Consider the following 13,552-nt stretch of genomic DNA (forward strand, 5'->3'; position numbering starts at 1 on the left):
TAATTACCTGGATTGCCGCTGGAGCCTTTTTTAAAAATTGGCGTCACATTAGCTATCCTCTAGTCATCTGGTACAGAAGCTGATTTAAATGATAGATTACATATCACAGTTAGTCATAATTGTTGGTGTTGAAATTAATGGAAGAAGTTAATCTGTCTGAGAGCTACTTTTTCAGAAAGTTTAAATATATGAGAAGATAGCACTACATTAGTACATGTTTAGAAGACTTCTTTGCAACCAGAAGGACTAAAACTTGTAAAAAGAGCTTGTATTCTGCAGTAACTTTTAGGATCAGCAAATACATGTCATACCAGCTCAGTCTGACTCTAGCCAGTGCTTTTTGCACATGGCTATACTAATGGTATAACAAGGAATGTTTTTGATGGTGAGTTGGTATAATAGTTTTTGAATTAAAAGCAAGAACAAACTTTACCATACACAGTATGTTTGTGGCTCTTCACCACCTGGTTAATTTACAGAATAAATTTCCTCTTCCACTCTTCCTCTTTTGATTCTTCTGTTAAATCACTCCTTTCTCCTTATTCTTTTCCTCCTCTTTACCATTGTGAAGTCCATCTTGCTAACCCTTCACTATGGTTAACTGGAGCATCTGATTCCTCTATTCTTGTACCCAGGCTGTTTAACAACTCTGGAGAAACGCCTGTGATCATGGGACTTTCCTCCATTTACAAATTAGTTCTTTTTCTCCTTCAGTTCTGCTATGTTCCTTGTCAAGCAGAATTATTTTTTCATTCATTGAATTCCACATCCACCTTCAGCTTTTGAAGAGAGGAGATTGGTGGATATCATGCTCTTTGTCAATGCATTTTTTTTTCGGAGACTGACTGTGTCTGCCATGATCTATCTTTCTCTCTGTCACTGATTTTTTTCTTGCCTGCTATCCTTTAATCCCTCTACCTGTCATTTGAACATCAGCTGCTTCAACCACACTGGGATCAACCACACTGTCCCCTGCAGAAGTCACAGAGGTGTTGGAAAGTCATGGAATCTGTGACTTCTGTGACAGACACGGAGCCCTATTCATAAATGATCTGGAAAACGGGGTGAACAGTGTGCTGGCGAAGTTTGCAGACATTACAAAGTTACTCAAGATAGTTTTAAGTCCAAAGCTGACTGCAAAGAGTTACTAATGGATCTCACAAAGCTGGGTAACAAAATGGTAGATGAAATTCAATGTTGCCAAGTGTTAAGGAACGCATATTGGAAAAAATAATCCGGGGTATATATACAAAATAATGGGGTCTAAATTAGCTGTTACCACTCAAAAGAATGATGTGGAGTCGTTATGGATAGTTCTCTGAAAACATCTATTTAATGTACAGTGGCAGTCGTCAATGTTAGGAACCAGTAAGAAAGGGATAGATGATAAAATGGAAAATATCATAATGTCATTATATAAATCCATGGTACTCCCACACCTTTAATACTGCATGCACTTCTGGTTGCTCCATCTCCAAAAAAAAAAAAAAAAAAAATTAGAAAAGGTGCAGAGAAGGGCAACAAAAATGATTAAGATTATGGAATAGCTTCTGTCTGAGGAGCTCTTAAAAGACTGGAACCGTTCAACTTAGAAAAAAGATGACTAAGGTTGGATATGAGAGAGGTCTATTAGATTGTGAATCTTATGGAGAAGGTGTATAAGGAAGTATTATTTATTCCTTCACATAAAGCAAGAACTGGAGATCACCCAATGAAATTAATAGGCAGTAGTTTGAAAACTAAAATAAGGAAGTACTTCACACAAGGCACAATCAACCTGTGGGACTCCTTGCCAGGGCATGTTGTGAAGACGAAAAGTATAACCTGGTTCAAAAAACTATAAGTTCGTGGAGGATAGGTCCATCGGTGACTATTAGCCAAGATAATCAGGGACACAACCTCATGCTCTGGGTGTCCCTGAACCTCTGGCTGCCAGAAGCTGGGACTGGACAGCAAGGAAAGGACCACTCAAAATTACTCTGTTCTGTTCATTCCCTCTGAAGTGTCTGGCACTGGGCACAGTCAGAGACCGAATACTGGGATATATGGACCACTGGTTTAACCCAGTATGGTTATTTTTTATATCCTGCATAGTAATTTAGTGATGGCTTTATGATCTAGGGCCTGGATGCTCTTGCGGCTAGCTGGACCTAATTTCTGCAGTATTTTAGTGCATCAGTTTGGAAATTCTGCTGCAGCTGGAGGTAAATTCAAAAGTATAGTTTATCAAATTAAATATAAAAATAGTGATATTGATACTATTTTGATATTAAATGAACTTTTACTCTGTCCTTCTGTTTTCAGCATGCTTCAGCCCTGTATTAGCATAATGTTCATTATGCATAATGTTCTTAAGGTTTTCCACTAAAATGAGGCGCATAAATTCTTCAGAAATTGCTTGTTCGTGTTTGATTAGGAGGTAAAACTTCCACCTGACCCTTGCAATTAAGGTTTTTCAAGCTTTCGCCCTTAATTTTACAGTGCATTTGAAAGGTAACTGGTCACAAGTGTGGTGGATTAATGAAACATCCTTTATGTTCTGCTGATAAAATGTTGTGCCCTATATTAGGGGACTTAAGTGTTTGTAAATGAAATATATTTGCTCATTCTGAGAATGTGGTCAACGTTTAAAACAACATGAAGTACATTGGGGTTGAGGGTGGAAGAAGACAACATCTAACATGGAATTGCTGTACTTTCACTCCAGTATGCTTATAGCATCAATAGGTTTCAGACACTTGGTCAATAAAACAGCCCTTTTCTAGCTTGTGTTAATTTAACTCAGTTTCCAACTTAACTTTTTGCAGATGCATGTCACTGGTTGACCTTTCATAAGCTAAATAAATGAGACCTCACTTGATATTTTCTTAATTTAGTTTTAAACTCAACTTTTCGTAATGGTTACAATAAAAAAAATCTTCTCTGATTGTCTAAACTGAGTTACTTTATTATAGTAGTGAAGAACCAAATGAGAGGCTATCTCTACACTATAGAGCTTGGTCAACATAAGTTATGATACCATACAGCCACCAACTTCTGTATCACTTGTGTGCATGCATACTTGGCTACTTGTGTTGGTGTTGTGCATACACACCACTAGTGGTTGCGTTGATAGAAAATGTGGCGTGCCAGTGTGCCCTGTGCCATTGTCTGGTGCAGTGCCATGTGGGACATTTTGCAGTAATTTGCCCAAGGATTTTTGGTTCAGGTTCCCACAGTGTCAGTCTCCATCTCATAATGCTTGTTCATCCCATTATTTGCACACCATTTTTTAAAACTCTGACAATCCCATATGCTACTTTACAGCCTCTGCCATCTCTCAGGCAGAAGTATGGACCCTGCTGAGACCCGTGCAATTCTTATGACTGTTGGTAATGTAAGATGTGCAGTTCTCTTGTATTTGTAGAACTTCATTGAATACTACTATAATTGGCTATGTGAGGAAGAGGAGTTACTCAACCACCATGACACGTTGCTGATGGGTAGCACATAAATATGTCTGGCTGCTGTTGGCATTCAGGTGGTAGCTCCCCATTGTTGTTCGCTGCTTTTGGGCTGAGAAACAAGGATTGCATTGTAATGTAGGTTTGGGATGACAAGCTGTGGTTGCAGAACTTTTTTGGATGTGAAAAGGCCACTGTGATAGGTTATGCCCTTTAGGAAGCCACCTGATATGCTAAGATACTACTGAGTCTACCTGTTCTGCCAGCATGAACCCCCTTTAACTGGTCTTGCTGGGTTAGGCTCACAAGCCTCTTCCAGCCAAGCACACAGACAGGGCCACGCCCAGCTACAGATCAGCTCTGGGAAGACTCAGCTTAAGGGACTTGTGCCAACACTCTAGTGCTCACTCCTTTTAAGGCAGGCCTGCACAACTCGTAAAGCGGCAAGGGCCATATTACTCCAAAGAAAACAGCTGAGGGCCGAACCCCCCCCGGCCTTGCTGAATCCCCCCCTCAGCGCTACCCAGCCCCCCGAAACACAACACCCCCCTCAGTGCCGCCCGCCCCGCGGAAACAAACCCTCCTTTCCCAGCACCACTGGGGAAGGGGGGCAGGGATAGCTCAGTGGTTTGAGCATTGGCCTGCTAAACCCAGGGTTATGAGCTCAGTCCTTGAGAGGGCCACTTAGGGATCTGGGACAAAAATCAGTCCTTGGTCCTACTAGTGAAGACAGGGGGTTGGACTCAATGACCTTTCAAGGTCCCTTCCAGTACTAGGAGATAGGATCTCTCCATTAATTTAAAAAACAGCAGTATTGAACCTTTGTAATATGTTATAGTCGGCTCCTAAGGTAGTATAATTAAGGTAAAAGAAAAATGTCTTTTTGCTAGAAGTAGAATAAGGCCTTGTCTACACTACGAGAGTAGTTCGATTTTACTTGCATCGAATTTTTGTAATCGATATTGCAAAGTCGAACGTGTGTGTCCACACTAAGGACAGTAATTCGACTTTGTGCGTCCACACTAACGGTGATAGCGTCGACATTCGAAGCGGTGCACTGTGGTCAGCTATCCCACAGTTCCCGCAGTCCCCTCTGCCCATTGGAATTCTGGGTGTAGCCGGCAATGCCTTCTGGGTAACAAAATGAGTCGAGGGTGCTTTTGGGAAACTGTCGTCATCCGTCCATCACTCCCGCCCTCCCTCCCTGAAAGCGCCGGCGGGAAAACAGTTCGCGCGCTTTTCCAGTCATTGACAGCGCGGACGCCACTGTACTCCGAGCATGGAGCCCGCTGCGACCATCGCTGCAGTTGTGGCCGCTCTCAACGTCTCGCAGCTTATCATAAAGGTTTCCCTGAGGCAGATGCAGAAAAGTCAGGCAAGGAGGCTACGGCACCGCGGTGATGTCCTGAAGTCTGAGAGTAGCACAGACCTGTCAGAAAGCAGGCGACCCAGCGCCGAGGACATCACAGTGGCAATGGGTCATGTTGATGCCGTGGAACGGCGATTCTGGGCACGGGAGACAAGCACTGAGTGGTGGGACCGCATAGTGCTGCAGGTCTGGGATGAATCCCAGTGGCTGCGAAACTTTCGCATGCGGAAGGGAACTTTCCTGGAACTTTGTGAGTTGCTGTCCCCTGCCCTGAAGCGCAGTGACACCCGGTTGCGAGCTGCACTGAGTGTACAGAAGCGAGTGGCCATAGCCCTGTGGAAGCTTGCAACGCCAGACAGCTACCGGTCAGTCGCGAACCAGTTTGGGGTGGGCAAATCTACCGTGGGGGTTGTTGTGATGCAAGTAGCGAAGGCAATCGTTGATGTACTGCTGCCAAAGGTAGTGACCCTGGGAAACGTGGAGGCGATCATAGATGGCTTCGCAGCGATGGGATTCCCAAACTGCGGTGGGGCCATAGATGGAACTCACATCCCTATCCTGGCACCGGACCACCAGGCCACCCAGTACATTAACCGAAAGGGATACTTTTCCATGGTGCTGCAAGCACTGGTGGACCACAGGGGACGTTTTACCAACATCTACGTGGGATGGCCGGGCAAGGTTCATGACGCTCGTGTTTTCAGGAACTCTGGTCTGTTTAGACGGCTGCAACAAGGTATTTACTTCCCGGACCACAAAATAACTGTTGGGGATGTGGAGATGCCTATAGTCATCCTCGGGGACCCAGCCTACCCGCTAATGCCCTGGCTCATGAAGCCCTATACTGGCGCCCTGGACACTGAAAAAGAACTCTTCAACTACCGGCTGAGCAAGTGCAGAATGCTGGTGGAGTGTGCTTTTGGCCGTCTCAAGGGGAGATGGAGAAGCTTACTGACTCGCTGTGATCTCAGCGAAACCAATATCCCCATTGTTATAGCAGCTTGCTGTGTGCTCCACAATCTCTGTGAGAGCAAGGGGGAGACCTTTATGGCGGGGTGGGAGGTTGACGAAAATAGCCTGGCTGGTGATTACTCACAGCCAGACAGCCGGGCGATTAGAAGAGACCAGCGGGAAGCGCTGTGCATCCGGGAGGCTTTGAAAGCAAAGTTCCTGAGTGAGCAGGGTAACCTGTGATTTTATAGTTTGTGTACTGAGAAGCTAAACCTGCCCCCGTTTCTTTACCCAGGTAATGTTGACTATCCTATCCAGTTACATACCCCCTTCACCCCCCCTCCAACACACGTGTCGAAATAAAAATAGTTCTACTTTGTTAAAGCACACCGTTTTCTTTAATACTGTTTTAGCGGGAATTTTTTAAAACTGGGACGCAGACTGTGGTGCGGGGCGGGTCTAGTGTTGTGATGCGAATGCAGCTTCTAAACTCAAGGATTGACAGGCTCCGCTGCGGTGGGATGCTTGTTTCAACGGAGCCTGTCACCCCTCCTGATCGGGACTGTGTGTATGGGAGGTCTATTTGACTTTGTGGCAGGGGGAGGACGGTTACAGATCCCATGCTGTGTGGCTCTGTGATCCTGTCTAAGGACCGGCGCTTAAGATCTGTAACTGCCCTCCCCCGCCACAAAGTCACAGAGCAACCCACCCCCCCCAACATTACATCAAAACAACCTCCCAGACTAACCGGGGCAACTAGTCACTGCATCACTGCACTGTGTATGTGCCCTGCTGCTGTGCCTGCCCCCGACTATGTACCCTGCCAAAGGAGACTGTCCTGTCCAATTTCCAACCCCCTTTCCCCTCCTCCTCCAAAAGAACATGATTGAAACAGTAGTTAACAGAAACGAATTTTTTATTATCAACTACACATGGCATTGGGAGGTGAAACTTGGACGTGGGCTTGTGTCAGGCGGGAAGGAAAGAACTTTTCAAATTTTGGGAAATGAGAGCCTTCTGCTACTAGAGCTCTCTGCAGGGGTGGAGTGAGAGTTAGCAGGGACTCTGCCGCCTCTCCTTCTTTGCACTTTGGGTGAGGTGGGTATGGGACTTGGTGGCGGGGGAGGGCGGTTAGAGATGGACTGCAGCGGGGCTCTGTCCTCCTGCCTCCGTTCCTGCAGAACATCCACAAGGCGCCGGAGCGTGTCCGTTTGCTCCCTCAGTAGTCCAAGCAGCGTTTGAGTCGCCTGCTGGTCTTCCTGCCGCCACCTCTCCTCCCGATCCATGTTGGCTTGGTGCATTCGGGTCAAGTTCTCCCGCCACTGGGTCTGCTGTGCTGCCTGGGCTTGGGAAGAGGCCATAAGCTCAGAGAACATGTCCTCCCGTGTCCTCTTCTTCCTACGCCTAATCCGCGCTAGCCTCTGGGAGTGTGATTCCAGGCTAGGTTGTGAGACAGTCGCAGACGGGGCTGTGGAAATGGGAAAAAGGGAGTGAATTCCTCTGAAAGATAAATGTAGTTGTGAACAAAGAACATAGTCTTTCTCTGTGAACAAGACCATGCACAGCACCTTTCACATGCGCACTCAGCACAAGGTCGAATTCTCGGCCTTCGCATTCTGTGCCTGGGGTCTTGAACAGCACATTTGAGAAGCGAGGCAGCACAACGGAATTTCTGTTGCAGGCAGACATGGTAAGCCGTACACTTGTGGCAGTTTAAAACTTTTATATTACCACTGGCCTCATTTCACATTTAAATCAATGTCAGTCCCTGCTGCCAGCAATCCGGCAAGCGGGAACTCTGCCCCTGTCCCACCCCCTCGCGGCTGTCCCCGGGAATGATCCCTTTCGGCTGCCCCTCTCCCGCCTCCACCGCGTGGCTGCAAACCAGCGGTGACAGTTCTGTAAAGGAACGGGAAAGCAGTCCCAACACTAACATTCCCCTACCTAATTAAAAGCAGGTCACCATGGCCGACATCACCCTGATGAGGATCTCCGAGAGCGACAAAGAGAGAATGCTCCGGGAAAGCCTCCAAAGACCAGGGCCGTATGCCGCCCTGCTGTGCAGAGCAATGATCCCCGAGTACCTGATAATCTCGTGGCGCGGCAACGTGTCGTACTTCGGAGGACCCAATAAGGCCGCTCTCCCCAAGAACCTCATGCAACGGCTTTCAAGTTACCTCCAGGAGAGCTTCATCGAGATGTCCCAGGAGGATTACTGCTCTATCCCCGCACATATAGACCGCATTTTACTGTAGCTGCAGTAGCAGGGAATACACAGTAGAGCGGCTTGTGCAGGACAATCACTGAAAACCGGACATTGCTAGATTTCTTTTCAAAACTTGCACTGCCCCTTACTAAACCGTTAAGCGCCTAGGGCACACTAATCATGAACAACCCATTCTTTTAATTGTTAATATTCCTGTTTTGTTAAAAATAAATGTTTAGATGTTTACAACACTTACTGGCTGATCCTTCACCAGATTCTGTGTCCGGGGTAATGGCTGGGGACGCTTCGTAGGGGATCTCTGTAAGGGTGATGAAGAGATCCTGGCTGTCGGGGAAATCAGCGTTGTGAGAGCTGCCAACTGCCTCGCCCTCCTCATCTCCTTCCTCATCTTCCCCGTCCCCTAACATGTCTGAGGAACCGGCCGTGGACAGTATCCCATCCTCAGAGTCCACGGTCACTGGTGGGGTAGTGGTGGCGGCAGCACCGAGGATGGAATGCAGTGCCTCGTAGAAACGGGATGTCTGGGGATGGGATCCGGAGCGTCCGTTTGCCTCTTTGGTCTTCTGGTAGCCTTGTCTCAGCTCCTTGATTTTCACGCGGCACTGCGTTGCATCCCGGCTGTATCCTCTCTCTGCCATGTCTTTAGAGATCTTCTCGTAGATCTTTGCATTCCTTCTTTTGGATCGCAGCTCGGAAAGCACGGACTCATCGCCCCACACAGCGATGAGATCCAAGACTTCACGATCAGTCCATGCTGGGGCTCTCTTTCTATTCCCAGACTGCACGGCCATCACTGCTGGAGAGCTCTGCATCGTTGCCAGTGCTGCTGTGCTCGCCACGATGTCCAGACAGGAAATGAGATTCAAACTGGCCAGACAGGAAAAGGAATTCAAATTCAAATTTTCCCGGGGCTTTTCCTGTGTGGCTGGTCAGAGCATCCGAGCTCGCACTGCTGTCCAGAGCGTCAACAGAGTGGTGCACTGTGGGATAGCTCCCGGAGCTATTAGCGTCGATTTCCATCCACACCTAGCCTAATTCGACATGGCCATGTCGAATTTAGCGCTACTCCCCTCGTCGGGGAGGAGTACAGAAGTCGAATTAAAGAGACCTCTATGTCGAACTAAATAGCATCGCAGTGTGGACGGGTGCAGGGTTAATTCGATTTAACGGCGCTAACTTCGACATAAACGCCTAGTGTAGACCAGGCCTAAGATCTTCCCCCCCACTTTGTAATCAATTGCCCTGTTGAATGAATGAGATAGGCATGGTAGGCAGCACCTACAGACAGCTGCAACCCTTGGAGAGGGGATGGGATCGGAGCCAGACCAGATCAGTAGACCAGGTCAGCCATCAAGTCACTGCTTGCTTCCTCAGCCCCCCTCCCGCACCGCCGGCTCACCTGCACCTCCGCCACTGTCTGCCCGCTTGCCTCCTCAGCCCCCCCCTCCCCTGCTGCCAGCTCGCCTGCCCCTCCACCCCTGCCCGCCCGCTTGCCTCCTCAGTCCCCACCCCCTCGGCTCACCTACTCACCCCCCGCCACTGCCCACTCACCTCCTTGGCCCCCCTCCCTCACCTGCTGCTTGCCTACTCACCCCCCGCGGGCCGCACAGTGAGCCCACCTACTCACCCCATGCGGGCTGCACAGTAAGCCCACACGGGCCGCATGTTGTGCAGGCCTGTTTTAAGGGATACAAACCCAAAGGTTTTATGAAATTCGTCTCCTCCCTCAAAATGGAGGAAGGTATGCACAACTTCTCGACCCCCTACTTGGAAATTACAGAAACTGGGTTATATTATAAACACACTTTATTAACTACAAAAGACAGATTTTAAGTAGTAAAATGGGTAGCAAACAGAACAAAGCAGATAACTAAGCAAATGAAACCAAACATGCAAACTAAGCTGGTTTCACAAAAGAAATTGGTTACAAATAGTATTTCTTACCCTAGATATTGTTTCAAGCAGATTACAGAAAATCTTGAAAGGCAGCTGCACTGGTCTCATCTTGAGACCTCGGGTATTATTACTCACAAGCTAGGCGCCCTTCCAGTTAGGGCTCAGTCCTTCTCACCCCCATGCCCCCATCCAGTTCTTGCTTCCAGTTGTTTCTCAGTGTCTCTTTGGGTGGGCAGGCAGGTGAGAACTTTGTCACGCCACTGCCTTATATAGCTCTTGTGTAAGGCAGGAACCCTTTGTCTTATAGTGGAAAACCACTGGCATTCCAAAAGGCGGAGAGGGGTATGCAGTACCAGGTGACTCAGACCCACCTCTCTGCATGGCTGTGGCAGCCATTGCTCATAAGCTGTCTCCAGGGTCCACAGGAAGACTAAGCTCTTTCACAGTGCATTGTCTCCGCTATTGGCCCATTAGACCTGTCTGGCTTTTCCATTGTTGTAGCTGAAGTGCTGGTTGGGGTGACACCCAAAGTAACACATTTGAAATATAGATACATACCTACAATTCCTAACTTCAGATACAGAAATGATACAGGCATACAAATTGGATAATTACATTCAGTAAATCGTGACCTTTCCAATGATATTTTACATAAGCCGTCTTGCATAAAGTACATCTCATTTATGTCATATTCATATCATAAGCATATTTTCATAAGGAATACGGAATGTAATGTCACAGCCACATTCTTAGGTCTGCGTGCCAAACTTGCTGCAGCACAGGGATGCAAGAATGAGAGCTGCATTGACTGTGGAAAAGTGAGTGGTGATAATGCTCTGGAAGCTTGCAATGCTGGATTGCTGTTGGTCAGTAGGCAATCAGTTTGGAGTTGGGAAATCCATGGTGAAGGCCGTTGTCATCCAAGTAAGCAAGGCTATTATGTGTATCCTGCTGCACAGGACTGACTCTCTTGGCAATGTGCAGGAAGTAGTGGATAGATGTGCAGGAAGGGGTTTCCAAACTGCGGTGGAGCAATAGAAAGCATACCCTATTCTGGCACCATCCCAACTTCCCCATAAGCATGTGAACAGAAGGTGATACTTTTTCATGATTATGTAAATGCTAATGGATCCACTGGGAACACTTCATTGTTATGGGTGGATTACTGACTCCCATTTTGAATTCTGTAATGTGGCAGTTATGCTTGATGTAAACTAATAAATGAATTCTGAGTTTCTAAAAGTAGAACTTTACTTGCATTTGAACTTTGTTTCCTGTACACAATATTCAAGCTAAAAGCATTTTAGCAGCATTGTGATAGGACAACCCATACTTTAAAAACCCAAGTAAACAAGAACCATTTATTTTTATGTATTTAAGAACATATTACAATCCTTCAGTAGTGTTACAAAACATGTAGTGCATTGTGGCTGATCCTGTGGTTTTCACGTCAGTGTATATGTAGCCGTGGTTCTTGTTTTCCCCAGGTGTTGAGTGGTAGAGGTGAGGGTTGAAACCTTGCTGCTACCTGTTGTGGGGCATAGGTGGCAGTGACCATGGAATTTTCCCTGCATTTTAGATACGTAGGTCAATGCTTTGCAGCATCTGAGTTCGTTGCATGAACAAACCCATGATGTTCTGGTGCACTTCCTGCTGCGCCTCTTAGTCCCTGTGCCTCTCCTGAAGCAGCCACTCTCTCCAATTGTGGTCCTTTTCCATGGTCATAGACATGTGGTCTTCCAAGACCTGTGTTCATGGCCAGTAGCTGAAGAGGACTGGAAGATTTTGCACAACAGGTTCCTGGGCTACTTATTTCTCCACCTGATCAGAGTCAGATGTTTGGCAGATGTAGAGGGGGCACCTCAAGGCCACCACACCAGAGGCTGCTGATGAAATACGCCATTAGATTTATAGTCACAACAGAAAGGGAAAGATAAGTCTCAAAACTCCCTTATTATTCCTGTAAATATCTTAAGTGCTAATTGGGTATGAGCATAGGCAAGTGTGGTGAATATTGTCAATATTTTTGCAGTAAGTGGTTATCTGGCTGATATCTCACTCCTGGTGGTGTCAGGCAGAGAGAACCCAGCTGGTACTCTGTCTTGAAGCTACCTGGGCCTGTATGCTGCTAGCCTGTTTATGGAAATGGTACCAGCAGAGCTCATTGCAGAATGGGATGGGAAAGTCTCCTATTGTGTGGAGAGGGGGAGAAAACAAGGCTGCCTTCCTTATAAATGTTCAGGAGAGGATTGCAAAGTATCTTAATGAAAACTTCATCAAGATCTCTCAGGAGTATAAAAGGGACATTCCTATTAAGACAAACAAAGTACACTGCCTGGGCCCTGTGTCTAGCCAAACAAGCTAACAGGAATGGAGAATTGGGTGCCACCTCTATCTCTGAGCATAGGACATTGTATAATTTGGATTGCCATACTAACTTTTTAAAATTTATTTTTAATACTTTACAAGTAAAGTAAGCAATCAAAAATCAATGCATTTGTTCTCTAAATGCACAGATTGCATGGGAGCCACTATTAAATGGGAAAGAAGGGCAGGGGGGAAGGAAGGGAGATGAGGTTTGGGGCAACAAGAAGTTAAAAAGTAAGGAATAACACACATTCTTATGAGCGCCCTTCCTTTTCACCCGCGCGCTCATCTGCGCTTGCCTGGCGGAGCTGGCTTGACACCGGCAGAGTTTTAAACCGCTCTTAGCTTGCCTTGTGGTTTGTGTCCCACTCTGCATCCCGTTCCTCCTCTTTGCTATGGGTTGCAGCAATAACTGCCTCAGGCCCTGGCGAAGTGTCCACAGTTGTAGGTGGGGTGCTGGTGAGGTCTACATCAAGTGTCGCTTGAAGTGTCGGAGAAGTGGCAGGTCTGCTGGGCAGTCCCAGATTTGTTTGCCTCTCTAGTTTTCTGGTATGTCTGCTGAAGTTTTTCACACAGCACTGCTACTCATCCCTGTTGTGCCCCAATTCCAGCATCCCCTGCACATAGATGTCTATTTCTTCATCTGTTCCATAACTGTTATAAAGTCTCTTCTCTCCACAGGTAAAGGAGATCTGTGACTTCTTTACTGGTCCTGGCAAGAGCATGTCCAGTAGCTCTCTATGTACGTGAAGCCAGCATGGTTGGACGCTCACAAAGGTGTGCAGTTGAGAAGCATGCTTGGCGTTTTAAAGGGGAATGGGGCTGTCTTCTGGTTCCTGTGATCTCAGGGCAGTGAAGGTCAAAATTGAGAGTGGAGTGATCACAGTCTTGGGGACCAGAGCATTGTGGGACAGATGCTGGAGGACTGTTAGGGTCATTTATCAGGGGGTAGCCGTGTTAGTCTGTATCCACAAAAACAACAAGGAGTCCGGTGGCACCTTAAAGACTAACAGATATATTTGGGCATAAGCTTTTGTGAGTAAAAAAAAAAAAAAACCAACTCGCTTCTTTAGATGAAAAAACCTCGCTTACCCACTAAAGCTTAAGCGAGGTTTTTTCATCTGAAGAAGCGAGTTGGTTTTTTTTTTTTTTTTTACTCACAAAAGCTTATGCCCAAATAAATCTGTTAGTCTTTAAGGTGCCACTGGACTCCTTGTTAGGGTCAATGCAGGTAGTGTAGTGTCTACTTGTATTGCATTGATGCAAGTAGGCTGATCATGCCTCTGCATCTTTGAGGGA

At 46.8% G+C, this 13,552-nt stretch overlaps 2 protein-coding genes across 7 annotated transcripts in view; one reads left to right on the forward strand and one right to left on the reverse strand.

The window, feature by feature from the left end:
• DOCK9 (dedicator of cytokinesis 9) overlaps positions 1-13,552 on the forward strand; it is a 319,065-nt gene that overhangs the window by 3,380 nt on the left and 302,133 nt on the right. The window lies entirely within an intron of this gene.
• Positions 6,662-8,921, reverse strand: LOC135983089 (uncharacterized). Its single transcript, XM_065592573.1, has 2 exons — positions 8,226-8,921; positions 6,662-7,231 (listed from the first exon to the last, which is right to left on the reverse strand). Exons 1-2 carry the CDS (start codon positions 8,800-8,802, stop codon positions 6,756-6,758), a joined length of 1,053 nt encoding a protein of 350 aa, XP_065448645.1. The 5' UTR covers positions 8,803-8,921; the 3' UTR covers positions 6,662-6,755.

Source organism: Chrysemys picta, chromosome 1, assembly GCF_011386835.1.
Source record: "Chrysemys picta bellii isolate R12L10 chromosome 1, ASM1138683v2, whole genome shotgun sequence".
NCBI lineage: Eukaryota > Metazoa > Chordata > Testudines > Emydidae > Chrysemys > Chrysemys picta.